General features: G+C 35.5%; 1 protein-coding gene and 1 pseudogene across 1 annotated transcript; both read right to left on the bottom strand.

Moving 5' to 3' along the window:
• Positions 1-2,571: 2,571 nt before the first annotated feature.
• LOC146934842 (protein FAR-RED ELONGATED HYPOCOTYL 3-like) lies at positions 2,572-5,972 on the bottom strand (annotated as a pseudogene).
• Positions 5,973-8,173: 2,201 nt separating this feature from the next.
• LOC146934841 (uncharacterized) lies at positions 8,174-10,379 on the bottom strand. The gene has a single exon (XM_085708449.1). The coding sequence runs from the start codon at positions 10,152-10,154 to the stop codon at positions 8,325-8,327; it is 1,830 nt and encodes a 609-aa protein (XP_085564575.1). The 5' UTR covers positions 10,155-10,379; the 3' UTR covers positions 8,174-8,324.
• Between the last annotated feature and the right edge of the window lie 8,487 nt (positions 10,380-18,866).

The raw sequence follows: 18,866 nt of genomic DNA, 5'->3' as shown, positions 1-18,866 counted from the left end.
CCAATCATGCATTTCAAGCATTCATACATGCATAATCATGCATTTTATGTGCTCATACACTTAATAATCTTGTATACCATACATACATGTTGCATTCCCAATCTCAACTTTCAATTCAACTCAATTTCCACTTCCAATTCAGTTTAATCTCCATTTTCAATTCAACTCAATTTCAATTTCCAACTCAACTCAATCTCAATTTCAATTCAACCCAATTTCAATTTCCAATTCAATTCAATCTCAATTTCCAATTCAATTCAATTTCAACTCTCCAATTCAATGTCTATGTCTCTGACTATTTTCAACTTCCAATGTCTCTTTCAATATCAACTTTCAATTCAATTCAATGTCTCAATCAAAGCTAATTCACTCTCAATTTACTCTTGGGACAACAATAATGGTCATGTCTATTTTCAAGTCAAACCAATGTCAACTTATTCTCAATTTGTATCTTTTCAAATCAAACTTCCAATTTGTATCTTGTTATTGGTCAAGTGGCTAGTTCGATCCAAAGAACAGCTTGTACCTGCTTATACGCCTATATCTCCAGGTCAAATAGCAAGTTCGATCCAAAGAACAGTTTGTACCCTGCTTATGTTTTGTTAACGGTCAAACGACAAGTTCGATCCAAAGAACAGTTTGCACCAACTTATATGTTGTGATATTGATCAAGCAGCAAGTTCGATCCAAAGAACAGCTTGCATCATCCTTTTGTCTATGCCTCCAGGTCAAATAGCAAGTTCGATCCAAAGAACAGTTTGTACCTGTCTATCTGTCTGTATTTTCAATCAAGCGACAAGTTCGATCCAAAGAACAGCTTGTCTCTACCTATATGTCTATGTTTCTGGTCAAGTGCCAAGTTCGATCCAATGGACAGCTTGTACCTGTCTTGTATTTCTATCCCCGGTCAAGTAGCAGGTTCGATCGAAAGAACAGCTTGTACCCATCTCTTGTCTGTATGTCTTGGTCAAGTGGCAGGTTCGATCCAAAGAACAGCTTGTACCTATCTTTTGTCCCCTGGTTCGTCTACCCTGTCAATGTCTACCTAAATCCCCAGTGATATGACATGCTCTGTAGACTCCAGTTTGTTTGTCTTGCATACATAATCAAAAGGTTGCATGGCATTCATATTTTGAAATCTGAGAGAGTATTTTTATGTCCAAAAACAGTGCAAATGTTAATATTTAAGTATCTTCGTCCCGTCAAATCAGAGACTTCGTCTCTTGACTCTCCGGACAAAGAAACTTAAATAGGGGCAGCTGTTATACCCCAATTTTGGACCTAAAAATACTTGTTCAAAGTCTTCTTTCATCTTTGATACATGTCTACTATTCTTGAATAATTCCCAATTTGCTATTGTCTACACTGACATTTTACTCTGCTTTATCTCTCAACTTAGCTTTACAAATCTTTTCAACTGTGTATTTGTCCATGTTTTCTTACATTTCAAGTCATCCAAAACTTTTTCTTGCATTTCAAGTCATTTGAATTTGTCTCTAATCAATTGCATCTTTCTCTGCATTTTATTTCAATGTTATTTGTAAAATTCATGAAAAAGGGTATTTTAGTCATTTCCTACATTCAAATTCATTTTTTTGTCCTTAAAAATTGTTTGAGTCCTTTCAATTGATTTGAATAAGTCCTTGTTTCAATCTCGTGTCCAAATCCATTTCAAAAAATCACATTTGAAGTCTTTGAGTCAGTTTAGCCCCTAGGGGCATTTTAGTCTTTTCATATGTTAAAACTCTGCTTAATTTCTAAAAAAATTGTCTCTGGGTCTTTTCAATGTGCTTGTATAAGTTTTTGCTTTAATTCCCTGTTAAAAAACCATTTTAAAATTATATCGGAGTCATTTTGAGTCGTTTTATTCCCTAGGGGCATTTTGGTCATTTCACACGAAATTTTGGCAGAGAGAGGTTACTTTAAAGTACCTCATTTAAGTAATTGGTTCATTTTAGTCCGTTTTGTTATTTTTAATCGTTTCGCTTTACGTTATTTTCAAATTACATTTTTTACCAATTTTATTTTAATTACATTTAGTCCTTTTGTTATTTTGCATTTTAGTCCTTTATTTTTAGTTAATTGCAGATTAGTCCAAAGAAAGTTTGTTACAAGTCCAGTCCACGTGGCAGCTTGTTATTGGTCCAGAACATCACATGTGTCAGCTATAAATAGCCCAGTCATGGTCAAGGGTCAAGGGATCCATTCAGTCAGTGCCACATCACAACCACACTGCACAAACAGAATTTTCGATTCTCTCTCTGCATTTTCGGATCAAAACACAAAATTCTTGATGAACTTGATGAATATTCATCATGAACATCAAGAACACTCATAACAATTTTTTCCAGAATTCGAATCCTCATCATCAACACTCATCATCACCGAACAATATTACCAAATCCACAAAAAATACCAGAAATCACATTAACTCCCGAACCAATTCGTAAATCGTTCGTCAACAACAACAATTCACGAATTCGAATCTCAATTTCTGCGGTGACTAACTCAAACGCCAGAATTCTGACGGATCGAAGCAAAAACAACGTTACAACTTCGCAAGAAGCTGAATCAAGGAAGCAGGAGGAAGAAAGAGCCAGAATCAAGTTTTCTTGGAGATTCCTGCGAATCTGTTAGTGTTTCTCCAATCATACACAGGTAATCTCGCAAATTGGATTCCAGACACATCAACCGATCGATACATGGCAGTGGCGGTGGACCACATAGAGGGAAATAGGTTTCCAATCGCCCTTTCCCAAAAAACAACACAACAACAGTTTGGTTGAATTTCTGTACGATGAGGAATCTCATATCCGGCATGGTCATCCATTTATCCGGTGGTGCATTCCCAATACTGTCATAGGATAGAGCGTCTAAGACCTCTTTATACCGCCTATCATCATTAATCATCCTCCGATAGCGAGCATTTTCTACACCGACAAGCTCTTTGTAAAGGTGGTACCAGATTAGTTGGTGATCATCAACAGTCAAGTTACGTAGGACCGCATCTGCTCGAAACCCACAATGTCCATCACCAGGTACATCCTCAACCTTTTCAATAAATTCATGCATCCAAATTGGGATTTAGTCTTTGTGTGGTATGTGGACTTTAATGGGTGTTGGCTTCAGATTTTTTAGAAGTGGTTTAGGAGGAGTAGGAGACATGTTGCTTTTCGGTGCACTCTTTCTACTTGTCCTTGTTGATTTTGTCTGTGAACCCTGTGTTTGTTGTTCCTGGGAGTCAACAATACCCCATAGCGAAGGGGACCTGCCTTGTCGATCATATGTTTTGCTTATCTTTTTTTTTGGAGCTCCTTTGGTGGTGACCTTATTTGGCGGTGGACGCATAGAGGTGGTCTCGGGTAAAACAAACTGTCGGAATTGTTCTTTCATATGCACCTTCATGTTGTAATCGGCGTCCTTGAACCGAGCCTACAATGTGTAAAAAAACTGTCATTTTGGTTATTGCTGGAAACTAGGCTAAAACATGCATTCTATTCTGAGCGCTGATACAGTTCGAATTTTATAATCCGGAACGCATATGCACATTTCGGATTATAAAATCCGAAACTTCCCGATACACCCTTTGCATGAGTCTTAAATGCACTTGCATGGGGCGTAAATGCTAACATTTCAGATTATATAATCTGGAATACAACTATTCAGTCCGGATTATATAATCCAGATTGCACCAGTACAAAAAATTAAAACACAAATCTTGGGCAGAACCTAAAGTAACACAGCTTTTTAAAAAAATACCTGAAGAATATCTCATTCTGGCAATAGAGAGATGTCTGCTTTGTGAAGATTCAGGTCAACCTCGTACTCGAACCTCAACCTCTTCCAGTGAGTGTGGATTTCATCGAAACGGAGGGTGGTTCCATTCTTGATCTTCAAAGCAATCATACACGCACACGGTAATCCGTAAGTTATCAAACTCAAACAACCACATCTTGATTTATCTGTACCAATTTCAAGTGCTTTATTATACTCCACTACGAGATGATGCAAAGCTTCCCTTGAAATATTTCGGATCAACCTAGACCACAACACCTTTCCTCTGAACCTATGTTCAAGCATGATAATGCTCGTCTGAAATGAAGCATGTATTGCAGTATGTTACAACTCTAGTGTGTCATGAACGGATTTTCAGTTTGTGCTTAAATCACTCATACTACTACTCAAATACTTTTTCAACCGAGCGTGTGCAAATTCAACTATGTTTGTTGTAGTATTCCCCATATGAATATTTTTGTCAACCCAAAACCTCACAACCTTATCCTTAACCGGATCCAAAATTGTCTTTTCAACATATTCCAAAAACGTTTTCCACAACATTGATCAAAGCATTGTCCTGAAGCATTGTCCACAACATTGAGTTTCCACATACAACTTTGAACTGGTTCCAATTATCAATATAGGCTTCATCCGTTTCGGAATCCACAATATCCATCTATGCAGCCATCACAGTCTTCACCACCGAAGCAGACTTGATCTCTTCCCCATTCTTGCCTTTGAGATCCTTCACTTTGCAATCCAATTTACACTTTGCTCTCACATTTTGTCCAATGTGATATGAGCACAACAGAGTAGTAGCATCAGGGAAAACCTTTTCCACAACATTGTTCAAAGCATTGTCCCGATCAGTGACAACTACTTTGGGATAGAGATCTTTCGAATGCAACAACTCACGACACCTCTCAAGAGCCCAATTAACGTTGTCTTGCCTCTCAGACATCATATAAGAAAAAGCAATAGAGAACGTTTTCATGGTAGAGGTGTTACCGACAAACTCAAGCAATGGAAGATGATACTTGTTGGTCTTATAGGTGGAATCCAAGACAAGCACGGTGGAGAACGTGTTAAACAACTGCATAGAATTTGGATGTGCCCAAAAAACATCACTGACATCATCGAAATCATGGTACTTCCTACAATGATACACGCAATCATGATCAACGAAAGACTTCAAGAGAAGTTGCATGTCCGTCCTCGTACCCTTAATGGACCGCCTATACCGGTGACATGCATTATAAACGTGTTTGATAGTAGTTGAAGTGGTACGGTTCCTCTTCTGTAAGTTGGTAAGCATTTGCCTCGGATGAACGTTTGAATCCACCATCTCATGAAGGTGCACACCTTCATTTGGGTTTAGACGACCGACGGTTTTATGACCTTTCAACACATCTGTCATGTCATGGTTGTGTCTACCATCACCAACTTTGAGGCTCCAATCACTAGCAGTTAACAAGTAACCTCTCAGTCGAAACGGACACTCGCATTTAACAGAACCAGCTATCTCGCGTCGAGTCTTTCTCTTGTACTCGGTGTATGAACCTCCCCTTTCACATATCAAAGTAACAAATACGCTTCTTATATTGCCACCGTTATCGGAATTACCAATAACAGTGGAAAAACCGAGCTTCCTAGCTTTCTCTCGAACCCACTCCAACAAATCATTCTGTGTTGCAAACTTTTGTGTAGTGGTAAAATGTTCTCGCTGATCAATACAAACAACAAGAGGAATAGGAGGAGGAGCATCCTCTACTTTCGCATCGCCTAAACAAATTTCAAGTTTCGGTGGTGGTGGTGGGGGATTCTCAGATTTGGCATTTCAGGAATCATGCACATCTTCAAGTAAAAGAACCGGCAACACAATAGGATGTTTAATCTCAGGTGGATCATGGTTTGGGGCATCAACAGGAACAACCATAACTGAAAACAGTGCGAAGCAGAGTCTGAAAATGAACACAGTTTCTGTACTGGTGTTGTTTGGATTACTAAATCCGAAATGCATGAATGCAGTCCGGATTTTATTTTCCGGAACGATCCAGTACAGATCATATAACGTGATCAAAAGGAAAGCGCCTAAAAAACGAATGGAGGAAGGTTTATATACACATTACCTTTGCATTCAGACGAAAATGATGATGTTAACCCCCCTTGATGGCCAGATTGCTGCTCCAAACCATATTTTCGCCCTAAATGGTGTGTTTTTTTTAGAGGTATAGGGAGTGTTTGTGATAAAGGTGGTGTGCTTCAGCTAGGTTCTGGTGAAGTATATATCACCTAGCCGTCCGGATTTCTTTTTCCGAAAAAAAAACGACTATTTTTCCCGCTCAGTTCAAATACAGGGTGTTCGGATTTCAAAATCCGGAATTCAATTATATTGTACGGACTATAATTTCTGAAACTCCTTGCTGAAGTAAAATATTTTCACAAGAAAGGGGGGTTTGAATTGTGACCTGTTTAAAATATGCCTGATAAAAATTTCCTCAAGTATATATATACTTGGATTAGGTTAGTTAATTAATAAAAATAATATTGTGAAGTGTGTGAGACAAAAATAAAAAGGATAGGGAAAAGAAAATAACACACAAGAAGTATCCTGGTTCACCCAATATGGGTTAGTCCAGTCCCCACAATCCTGTGAGATTATCCACTAGGTAGTTGTGTTAAGTAACGTTAACCACAACTCCTCTTTTGTCTTCTTTTACACAAATGAGTAACTTTTACTCTTTGCTAGATCCGACTGATCTTTCCTGCAACCGAGCAAATCTACCTTTGCTTTTACAACCAAACAACAAACGAGAACAAATCACCCTTGCTAAATCTACCTGATCTATCCCTACAAACGAGTGATTTAACTCTTGTTGTTTACACACTTGTTACCTACAAGCTTTACAATCCAATAAGAAATAAATTCTTACTTGGATCAAATATCAAATAAAAATGAGTAGTGCTTTACTAAACAAAAAGCTCACTGTAAAAGAGCAAGTTTAGTTTACTGAAAAATAAAAGAGAGAGCTTTGAGTATTTTTGCTTGAATGTATATTGCTTTGCTTTCTCAAAATTTCGGTGGTTTTCCTTGCTGCCTGCATGTGTATTTATAGGCACAAATTGCTCAAAACAAATTGCTCTTTCTTCTCTCCCACGTGAGGAGCGTCTGTTGTGCTTGTGTGAGATAAGCCAATACAGCTCATGCATGGGTAGCTTCTTTCTTCATTCCAATTGCTTGTGGACCCACATGTAACTAAATATTCCAACTGAGGGAGGTAAGTTTATTTTCCCACACTTTTGTTCTCACGTGTAGCTCCTTTTTAGTTCAAATTGCTTTTGGACTCACATGTGTGCACAAGGTAGATATTTTCTTCTTCTTCTCACGTGTGCCAAATCAAAGCTTTACATCCAATTGTATTTCATCTATATCCACATGTCATTACTTGTGTGGTTTAAATGTAAGCATATTCCAAAGTTGTGAGATATCAACCTTTTGCCTCTAGTTCCTTTTACGGCAACAAAGTGTAGTTTTGTTTGTACTTGCATGCATGTTTGATTTGAGATGTAGTGGTATTGGAGACATAGAAAACCATTGCAAAGAAACCATTTGCTTGTATAATTGTGTGTATGCCAGCGTGTTACATAAGCCTGGCCAAGTAAATCCAATTTCATCCAATGCAATTTTTATCCATTAGTTCCATTGTATGAGAGGCTAAAATAATTTTTAGGGAACTTAGTTATATCAATCCTTTTGAGTTTAAGTTCCTGCAACTAAAAATACTCATACAAAGATGTTAAATACAATAATATCAGAATCCATTTATAAAATAAAACCTAAATATATTTTTTCATCTTTAAAACTAAAATAGGGATTTGTGAATATTATCTCAACATTCTCCCCCTTTTTGACGATGACAAAATATATTAGAATTTGATTTATATAAATGTGTTCCGATTAAGCTCCCCCTCAAATTGATGCATATCTTTTGAGGTTTAAAGGAAAAGGATTACTAGTTTTAAAAATAGGCTCCCCCTTAATTTGACATTCTTGGTAAAAAAAAAAATAAATTTGATTAATAAGATATGACAACTCAAAATTGATTTGAAAAGGATGATAGGGACCTTTTTTTAAACATAGTCATACTTTTCTTAACAAGGATTCTTGTGTTCATAAAAGAAGCTAAATAATTATGTAGAACAAGATGACTTGTATTTAAAAAAAAACTTAAGATGCATATATCATTACAGAGGCTAAATAGCTTATGATAACTTGCATATAACATAGAAAAGGACCCAAATACATATGACATTGAAGTTCCATTTTTAGCAATAACTTGCTAAAATACAAAAGTCCATTTTTTCAAGATTCTTAGCTAAAAAGGAAAAACAGGGAACACATGTGCTACATAGTCTTACACCATAACATATAAAAGGGCATATTTTTCAAATTCATTTTCATGCAGTGTGCGCGCGCAACACTTGCTTTCTCCCCCTTTTTGTCATCTTCAAAAAGATAGCACAAGACATAACACAAAAACAAAATGCTACTGATGATTTGGTGGAGGGTTGGACGAGGAACCAGGATCAACACCTGAAGCAGGAGCCATCATCCCAAAGTACTGGAACATGAAGGACACAAAGCTCTCACGCAGATTGTTTACATCTCCTCGAAGAGAGGCAACTTCACCAAGCAACATCTCATTGGTGACGACTGTGTTTTCTGGTTCGATCGGAGGATCCCGTTTTGGTGAAGTTCCAGTTGATTTAAAGCTATCAAAGGAGCTGAAATGTGAAGGAAAGGGAAGATCACTCAAAAGAGGATTGTCACTCTTTGGAGAATGAATGAACCTGTTCAAGCAAGAGGAACCAAACAGAGCAGAATTTTCACAATCAAATAGAGGAGCTGAAGGAATAGGAGTTGGTTCGACATTGTCTTCAATTGACAGTTTGAGATCAGTTGAGACGTTTGGATTAGCAAAGTGATGGTGAGTGTTAGGAGCATCTAGAGGAGTGGATTGTGAGGACAAGTGACTTTCCACGATTACAGCATTTACCAGATTAAAGAGAGGATTTTCTTCTTCTGTGTTCATGAGAAAAGCTTCCTGAGATAGTGGAATTTGATGTAAGCCTAGAGTTTCTGTATCATCATCAACTCTGAGGTGAGAGATGTTCTTGCAATTGAATGGCTTCTGATTTTCGGTGGCTTTTTCTCCAATGAAGGAGAGTTTGAATTCCTTGAAGATTTTGGTTAGGGCCATAGAGTAGGGCAAACCACCATTTTCTGATGTATCCTTGAGTGCAGCTATCATGTGCCTAATGATTAGATAAGGAAGGTTGATTCTCTTTCCACGAGAGAGGTGATGCAGAATCATGAGATCATTGTCATGAACTCGATACCTATTGCGGCTACGAGGCAAAAGACTGTGAGCACAAAGATTATACAAAATCTTGTACTCATTTTTCAAGGATGTCACAGGAAAGTTATTGGCTGGTTTTACATTTTTGAAGATTTTGTTTATCACAGTGTTTCGATCAACTCTAGCCTTATCATACCATTTCCTTCCATAAAACTTCTCACCTGAGTTTGGTATATTGAATACTTTTGCAAGAACGTCAGTGGTGATAATGATTTGAGTTTGATCCATAACACAGATTATTATATCATGTCCTTCAAGAACCTTAGCAGATGAATAGAATTTCTGAACAAGGTTTGGATAAATTACCTCATCTAACTCACAGAATTCCTTCCAACCGATGATGGCCATAACATCATCAATCACGATTTTCCTAGTTTTCATGTCCTCAAAGTCGAAGGATTTGCTTTCACAAAGAGGTCTGGACGAGATTTCAGGAGCTGGGTTTGTCAAATACGGATTCACAATCATCTTTTCTTTACTGTTGACAGGTTTTGAAATGATGTCGTCCAGCATTTTTTCTTTCTGAGCTTCCTTGCGATCGTATGGAGAAAATGCTGATGAAGAGGATTTGAGTCGTTTGGTAGTTTTTTGAGTTTGCAAGCTGAAAACTGATTCATCATCAAGGTTAATGTATGAAGCTTTTGAGGGTTTTGAGCTTAGCCTAATGGATTTCCTAAGATCATTTGAGAAAGATCGTTTGGATTCTTTGTTTGGTTTAAAAAGTTCATCAAATGTTTCAGCTTTCACTGGAGCTGAAGTGGTGAAGCTTTTTGGAGGTGAAAAAGAGTAAGGATCAGTGTGTGAGTTTTGAGCAAAGCTTGAGGGGTTTGTGGTTTTTTTAGAAAGATAAGTGAAGGAAGCAGGAGGAGTGGATGGTGGTGATTGACGAGGAGAAGAGGTGGTGTTTGGATCAATGGCGTGAAGGAGTTCAGAGAAAGTTTGATTTTGTTCTTCCATTTTTGTGTTTTCTACAGGGTGGAATGAATATCAATGGATGAAAGGATCTTTTAATAAGGAGGAAGAAGTTTTGAAAGGGGACAAGAGTGATGGTTAGTGAGTTGATGTTTTGATTGTGCAGTCTTTGGGCTACGTATACTGAGAAAGAAATGATGAAATGCTGCCATACCCTTTTTGCATAGAAGGATCAAAGGATTAAACGGCCAGGATTTGATCTTGAAGTCTCAATTTTTTGATTTGTTAGGGACGAAAGTGAGGCGCGTGTGATGAGAGGAATAGGGAGAAAGATTTGATTGAAAGAGGATTTTGTGGAGAGATGAAACAGATTATGGGAAGAAAAAATAATTAATGCTTTAATTAAATGTAAATTTTAAGTTAGCGTGAGAAAAAAAATAACACCAACAAATAAGGAAACACAATAAAATAAAACAAAAAAGGTTTTAATTATTTTTAGCTTATTATTATTATTTTTTTTAAGAAAAGAAAACGATAAAAACCCAACAAATAAGGAAACACAATAAAATAAAATAAAACTAAATTAAAAAAGGATTTTTAATTATTTTTAGCTTATTTTTCAAGAGAAGAAAACGATCCTCTACTAATGGTTTTGTAAAAATATCAGCCAGTTGATCGTTAGTGTTAACAAAAATAAGTTCAACTTCCTTTTTACTTACATGATCACGAATAAAGTGATGCTTAATTTCGATGTGTTTAGATCTGGAATGTTGAATAGGATTTTTTGACAAGTTTATAGCACTAGTATTATCACACAATATTTGAATATTTGTGTACCTGAGAGAGAAATCTTCTAATTGATTTCTGATCCATAATACCTGAGAGCAGCAATTTGCAGCGGAAATATATTCAGCTTCTGTGGTGGATAGTGCTATAGTACTTTGTTTTCTACAACACCAGCTGACTAAAGCTTCTCCAAGTAGTTGACATGCACCACTTGTACTTTTTCTTTCTATTTTATCTCCGGCGTAGTCAGCATCACAAAATGCCATAAGATCAAAGTGTGTTCCCTTTTTATACCATAGACCTACACTTGGAGTGCCTACAAGGTATCTGAAAATTCTTTTAACTGCAATGTAGTGTGATTCTTTTGGTGCAGTTTGAAATCTAGCACATAGACCAACTGCAAAAACAATGTCAGGTCTACTAGCAGTTAAATATAAAAGTGATCCAATCATTCCTCTATATTCTTTTTCAGGAAAATCTTTTCCATTTTCATCTTTGTCAAGATGTGATGAAGGATGCATGGGAGTAGTCATAACTTTGGCTTCATTCATCTTATATTTTTTAAGAAGATCTTTGACATATTTTTCTTGACAAATAAAAATGCCTTCTTTATGTTGTTTGATTTGTAATCCTAAAAAGAATTTTAGTTCTCCCATCATGCTCATCTCAAATTCACTTTCCATGAGTTTTGAAAAATCATCACACATTTTTTCATTTGTGGCTCCAAAAATGATATCATCGACGTACACCTGTACAATTAATAAATCATTTTTGTCAGTTTTTCTAAAAAGTGTGGTATCAATTTTTCCTCGTGAATAACCATTTTTGATTAAAAAGATGCTCAATCTTTCGTACCAAGCTCTTGGAGCTTGTTTAAGTCCATAAAGAGCTTTGGTTAGTTTGAACACATGATTTGGTTTTTCTAAATTTTCAAAACCTGGAGGTTGATGAACATAAACTTCTTCGTTTAAAAAACCATTTAAAAAAGCACTTTTTACGTCCATTTGAAAAAGTTTTATGCATTTATGAGATGCATATGCAAGAAGGATTCTTATGGCTTCGAGTCTAGCCACTGGAGCATAGGTCTCATCGTAGTCTATTCCTTCTTGTTGATTATAACCTTGAGCTACCAATCTGGCTTTGTTGCGTGTCACTTTTCCTTCTTCATCTAATTTGTTTCTGAATACCCATCTTGTACCAATGATGGATTGAGTTTGAGGATTAGGTACAAGAGTCCAAACTTGGTTTTTCTCAAATTGATGTAGTTCTTCTTTCATAGCTTCGATCCATGACTCGTCTATGATTGCTTCCTTAATTGATTTTGGTTCAATTTGAGATATCATTGCAAAGTCATTTGTTTGAAAGGATCTTCTTGTTCTTACTCCATCTGCGGTTTCACCAATTATTTGTTCTTGTGGGTGATGATCCACAATTCTCCATGACCTTGGAGGATTTAGAGAGACTTCTTCATTTGATGGTTGTTGGAGAGAATTTTCGATGTTAGGATTGATTTGACTTTCTTCCTCATCTTCTTCATTCATTCTTTCTTGAGTTTCAAGTTCCTCAAACTCATCAAATTTTACGTGCATACTTTCTTCTAAGACTTTTGTTCTTAAATTAAACACCCTGTATGCTTTTGAAGTAACAGAGTAACCAAGAAATATAGCTTTGTCTGATTTTGAGTCAAATTTTCCTAGGTTATCTTTGTTGTTTAAAATATAACAATAACATCCAAAGATATGAAAATAAGAAATGTTTGGCTTTCTTTCTTTCCAGAGTTCATACGGGGTTTTGTTTAAAACTCTTCTTATTGAAACTCTATTCAAAATATAGCAAGATGTATTTATGGCTTCTGCCCAAAAATATTTCTCAACATTTGATTCATTTAAAATGGTTCTTGCCATTTCTTGCAAAGTTCTATTTTTTCTTTCTACAACTCCATTTTGTTGAGGAGTTCTAGGACAAGAAAAATTATGAGATATCCCATTATCACTAAAGAATTGTTCAAAAGAGGCGTTTTCAAATTCTCCTCCATGATCACTTCTTACCGAGATAATGTTAGTTTCCTTCTCATTTTGAACTTTTTTGCAAAAGGTTTGAAAAGCTTCAAAAGAATCATTTTTGTGTTTTAAAAATAAAACCCAAGTGAATCTGGAAAAATCATCAACGATTACAAAGCCATATTTTTTTCCACCAAGACTTTCTATTGAGATAGGTCCAAATAAATCTATGTGAAGCAGTTCAAGAGGTCTTTTTGTTGAAATAAAATCTTTTGGAGGAAAACTACTTCTGACTTGTTTTCCTCTGACACATGCTTCACATATCTTATCCTTCTCATAGTTAATCTTAGGAAGTCCTCTTACTAGATCAAGTTTTGATATTTTAGAAATTGTTTCCATACTAATATGGCCAGCCCTTTTATGCCAAATCCATTTATCTTTTTCAAGAGATATAAAACATGATTCGACAGGCAGTTCATCTAGGTATAGAGTGTAAACGTTTTTATTTCTTGATCCTGTAAACAAGATTTTTCCTGAAGATATTTGTCTTACTTCGCATGTGTGAGGTTTGAATATTACTTCAAGACCACTGTCACACAATTGACTGATGCTAATCAAATTATGTTTTAATCCTTCTACATATTGAACATTTTCAATTTTTGCGGAGTTTATCTTACCAATAACTCCTATACCTTTAATCCGAGATTTTTCATTATTACCAAAGGTTACCAATCCTCCTTCTTTTTTGGTGAAGGAGAGAAAGCTTTGTTTATCTCCAGTCATATGTCTTGAGCATCCACTGTCCAAGTACCAAGGCTTTTTCTTGACTGTTATGAGACATTCCTGCAGTAGAAGTTAGTAATCCCTTAGGTACCCATATTTTTTTGGGTCCTTGATGGTTAGTGTTGTTTTTACGAGTTTCCTTTTTATGAAAATGAGAATAACTATTTTTTAATTTTTGTGAAGCGAGTCTCTTTCTTTTTCTGAAACAAAAAGGTTCAAGATGTCCATATTTTTCACAATATGTACATTTGTATTTTTCACATGTTTTTGTACCTTTTTCAGGAATAAAAAAATTCTCATAAAGTTTTTGTTTTTGATTAGTTTTGAACCCTATACATGCTTTATCAAAAACACTAACTTGTGATCCCATGATTTTTTGAAATGTTTCAGTTGATTTAACAAAATTTGAGATATCATTTTTTAGTTGTGAAACATTTTCTTTTAAAATAATGTTTTCCTTTTGAGAGTCATTTTTATTTTCAAAGACTTCTTTTGATTTAGAATTTTGAATCAGTTTTTTGTTCTCTTTTTCCAACATTTCTTTTTCCCTTTTTAGTTCAAGATTTTCATTTCTCAATCTTTCACATGTTTGTTCTAAAATTAGAGAGTTATGAAAAAGATTATCAAACAAATATTCAGTTTTTTCACATGATGAGCAAGGATCAGGATTTACCTCTTCATTGTCTGATTTTGCCATTAGGCAAAGATCTGCTTGTTCATCTTCATTTGTTGGTTCTTCCGGTTCATCCCATGTAGTTAAGAAGGATCTTTGGTTTGATTGGAAGTTGTTTGTTTTTCTTTTGTTTAGTGGACATTCATTTTTGTAGTGTCCAAGTTTGTAGCAGCCGTAACAGGTAACTTGACTTTTGTCGAGTTCAGTTTTTGTGTTTTCTTTTCTTGCAGGAAAATTTCTTTTGTTTTGATCTCTTCTTTGAATCATTCTTTGAAGTTTTCTAGTGAGAAGAATGATTTGATCTTCATGATCTTCTTCATCGGGTTCTTGTTGTTGATTGTCAAAATCCATTTCTAGTTCTTGATTTTGTGATTCTAGATTTGTCTTGAATGCAATCATTTTGCTTTTGTTTGAGGATTTGTCCTCTTGCAAAAGAACTTCATGTGCTTTCAGAGATCCGATGAGATCTTCTAATCTGAGTTTTTTCAGATCTTTTGTTTCTGTTATGGCTGTTACAATATGTCTCCAAGATTTTGGGAGACATCTTAAAATTTTTCTTATTCTCTCATGGACTGTAAAGTTTTTTTCAAGAGAACGTAACTCATTCATAATGATAGTAAACCTTCCATACATTTCATCTATGGTTTCGGTTTCTTTCATTTCGAATAGTTCAAATTTACGAACACCAATGTCAATTCTTGTTTCTTTTACATGACTGGTGCCTTCATGATGTATTTTTAGTGTATCCCAAATTTCTTTGGCATTTTTGCATTCTTGTACTCTATCATATTCTTCCCTGCTCAAAGCCATGGTTAGAAACAATTTAGCTTTAAAATTTAATAACATTCGCTTACCTTCCTCTTCTGACCAGTCTTCCTTACTCTTTACATTCAGATCTTCATCATATGGAATATAGTCTCCATTTTCAATTATGGTCCACATGTGATTGTCTTGTGATTGTAAAAATAGTTCCATTTTTCCTTTCCAGTAATAGTAGTCTGCTCCTTCAAAGAGCGGTGGTCTGTTTGAGGAACCTCCTTCGGACATAAATTTTATTTTAGACATTTTCTTTTCTTGGATCTTCTACACCGTTGGGTGTTTAGGCTTTGAATTTTCCTTCTACACCGTTGGGTGTTTAGGTTGAATTGAGACTTTTCTTCTGGATCTTTTTCCTCCTGCACCGTTGGGTGCGTAGGCTTTTTAGAGGCAGTGCTCTGGTACCAATTGAAGTAAAATATTTTCACAAGAAAGGGGGGTTTGAATTGTGACCTGTTTAAAATATGCCTGATAAAAATTTCCTCAAGTATATATATACTTGGATTAGGTTAGTTAATTAATAAAAATAATATTGTGAAGTGTGTGAGACAAAAATAAAAAGGATAGGGAAAAGAAAATCACACACAAGAAGTATCCTGGTTCACCCAATATGGGTTAGTCCAGTCCCCACAATCCTGTGAGATTATCCACTAGGTAGTTGTGTTAAGTAACGTTAACCACAACTCCTCTTTTGTCTTCTTTTACACAAATGAGTAACTTTTACTCTTTGCTAGATCCGACTGATCTTTCCTGCAACCGAGTAAATCTACCTTTGCTTTTACAACCAAACAACAAACGAGAACAAATCACCCTTGCTAAATCTACCTGATCTATCCCTACAAACGAGTGATTTAACTCTTGTTGTTTACACACTTGTTACCTACAAGCTTTACAATCCAATAAGAAATAAATTCTTACTTGGATCAAATATCAAATAAAAATGAGTAGTGCTTTACTAAACAAAAAGCTCACTGTAAAAGAGCAAGTTTAGTTTACTGAAAAATAAAAGAGAGAGCTTTGAGTATTTTTGCTTGAATGTATATTGCTTTGCTTTCTCAAAATTTCGGTGGTTTTCCTTGCTGCCTGCATGTGTATTTATAGGCACAAATTGCTCAAAACAAATTGCTCTTTCTTCTCTCCCACGTGAGGAGCGTCTGTTGTGCTTGTGTGAGATAAGCCAATACAGCTCATGCATGGGTAGCTTCTTTCTTCATTCCAATTGCTTGTGGACCCACATGTAACTAAATATTCCAACTGAGGGAGGTAAGTTTATTTTCCCACACTTTTGTTCTCACGTGTAGCTCCTTTTTAGTTCAAATTGCTTTTGGACTCACATGTGTGCACAAGGTAGATATTTTCTTCTTCTTCTCACGTGTGCCAAATCAAAGCTTTACATCCAATTGTATTTCATCTATATCCACATGTCATTACTTGTGTGGTTTAAATGTAAGCATATTCCAAAGTTGTGAGATATCAACCTTTTGCCTCTAGTTCCTTTTACGGCAACAAAGTGTAGTTTTGTTTGTACTTGCATGCATGTTTGATTTGAGATGTAGTGGTATTGGAGACATAGAAAACCATTGCAAAGAAACCATTTGCTTGTATAATTGTGTGTATGCCAGCGTGTTACATAAGCCTGGCCAAGTAAATCCAATTTCATCCAATGCAATTTTTATCCATTAGTTCCATTGTATGAGAGGCTAAAATAATTTTTAGGGAACTTAGTTATATCAATCCTTTTGAGTTTAAGTTCCTGCAACTAAAAATACTCATACAAAGATGTTAAATACAATAATATCAGAATCCATTTATAAAATAAAATCTAAATATATTTTTTCATCTTTAAAACTAAAATAGGGATTTGTGAATATTATCTCAACACTTGCACCCTGAACAAGTCCAAGTTTCACAAATGCCATGGTGCAGCGTGATTTTTTTACCAGTTCGAATTATGTAATCCTAACAGTGTTCGGATTATATAATCCACACAAAGGGTATTTTAGTCAAAAACGTAGGGCGCGTGATAAGGCAACAGGGTGGGAAAAGTAACACTAAAAAATTAATAGACAGACTAGGGGTGTGCAAATGGATTATAAACTGAACCATACTAGATTTATGGATACAGTTTGGATCAAAAATCTACTTTCACAAATAAAAAATGGATTTTTTTTAAACAGGTTTGATACAGTTTGGCCCGGTTCAGTACCTGTTCGTGCTACCTGAACCGGATTTTGTCCTGAATCGGTTTTTTGCTAGAACTGGTATTGATTTTTTCTATTTTTTTAAAATAAACTGTACGCTAAATGAAAAACACCACAAAAACGGTTCAACTTTATTAACAAAAATGTAAAACGTCATCGTGAGCTTAGTTCAGTTGGTTGAGACAATGCATAAAATATGCAAGGTCCGGGGTTCAAACCCCGGCCACTACAAAAAAAAAAATGTAAAACACCATATAGAAATAATTTATAAGCTTATCAAATCAACAAATTGTTTTTAGCTTATCAACTGTTGGATCAAATCAACAAATTGTTTTTAGCTTATCAACTGTTGGATCTACTAAAATCATAGCACCAAACAAGAATAGCAAAAAAGTGAACAACAAATTCAAGTACACAAGAAGTTAAGAACAATACATCACCATTGGATCTGAGAAAGAGAACCGAAATCAAACGAATGAGATTTGCCAAAATTGCATGAAATAAGAAGAAAATGAAGGGAGAATGGTGAGAAATCAAAAGACCAGAGATGTCGGGAATCAATGAAGATTTGCATAGAGAGAAAAACCGTTGCAGACAAAACTAGACGGCGGCAACGACGGTTGTAGTGGAGTCGAAGAAAGTCATCAGATCTCGCGATGGCGCAGTTGCAGTGGAGGAGGGAAGTAACAAATACAGAAGCACATGTGTTGCAATGGGAATGAATAAGATTCAGTTTATTTTGGATTTTTATGGTTTTTTAAAATGGGTACAGTTTTTTCTGGACTTGATGAAATTGGGCTGGATTAGTTTTTATGACAAATGGTTGGGCTTTTCAGTCAGGTCCACTGAATTTTGTAAAGAAAATTGCTTTTTTGACAAAGAATACTTCCAATTGACACATGAAAATGACCTTAATGCCCCTGGCGGTAGTTAACAACCGCTGGGAAACACGCCAGTAGTTAACTACCGCTGAGACCCAGCAGCTGTTAACTACCGCTGCATTCTGTATCTTAAGAACGCAGAAATTGCAGTTTCTGGTTTACAGAAACACATTCAACACAACTTCAAAAGCATACAAAAATCACCCAAACCTCATTTGCACGAAAATCATCCTAATTTCTTCAAGCAAATCACAAGTAAGTCATCTTAATCCTATTTACATGCAATGTAGGTTATTTAGGGTTGTATTTTCATAATTATAGCAAAATGTTAGTGTTTAGGTTAGGTTTAGAAATTGCAAATTAGTATAAAATTTGATGTTGTAATGGATTGTTTATGCTGGCATTGTTGTTTAGAGTAGGTTTAGGTACAATGTAGTTGTTTAGATGTTCAAATAACACTAATTGTGCTTCTAATTTAGAATGCACATAAGGTGTTTGTTAAAATGCATAAGTGAGGAAATATTTCTTTTTTTGTGTAATTTGTTTTCAAGTATGTTCAATTTTATAAAGTATATATGTTATAATTATTATAAGCTTGGATTTTTAAATTTTTTGGC

This window comes from Medicago sativa, chromosome 4 (genome assembly GCF_051527215.1).
Source record: "Medicago sativa cultivar Bolivia chromosome 4, Bolivia_mono, whole genome shotgun sequence".
Taxonomy (NCBI): Eukaryota; Viridiplantae; Streptophyta; class Magnoliopsida; order Fabales; family Fabaceae; genus Medicago; species Medicago sativa.
This window is presented reverse-complemented; position numbering and strand designations above follow the sequence as displayed.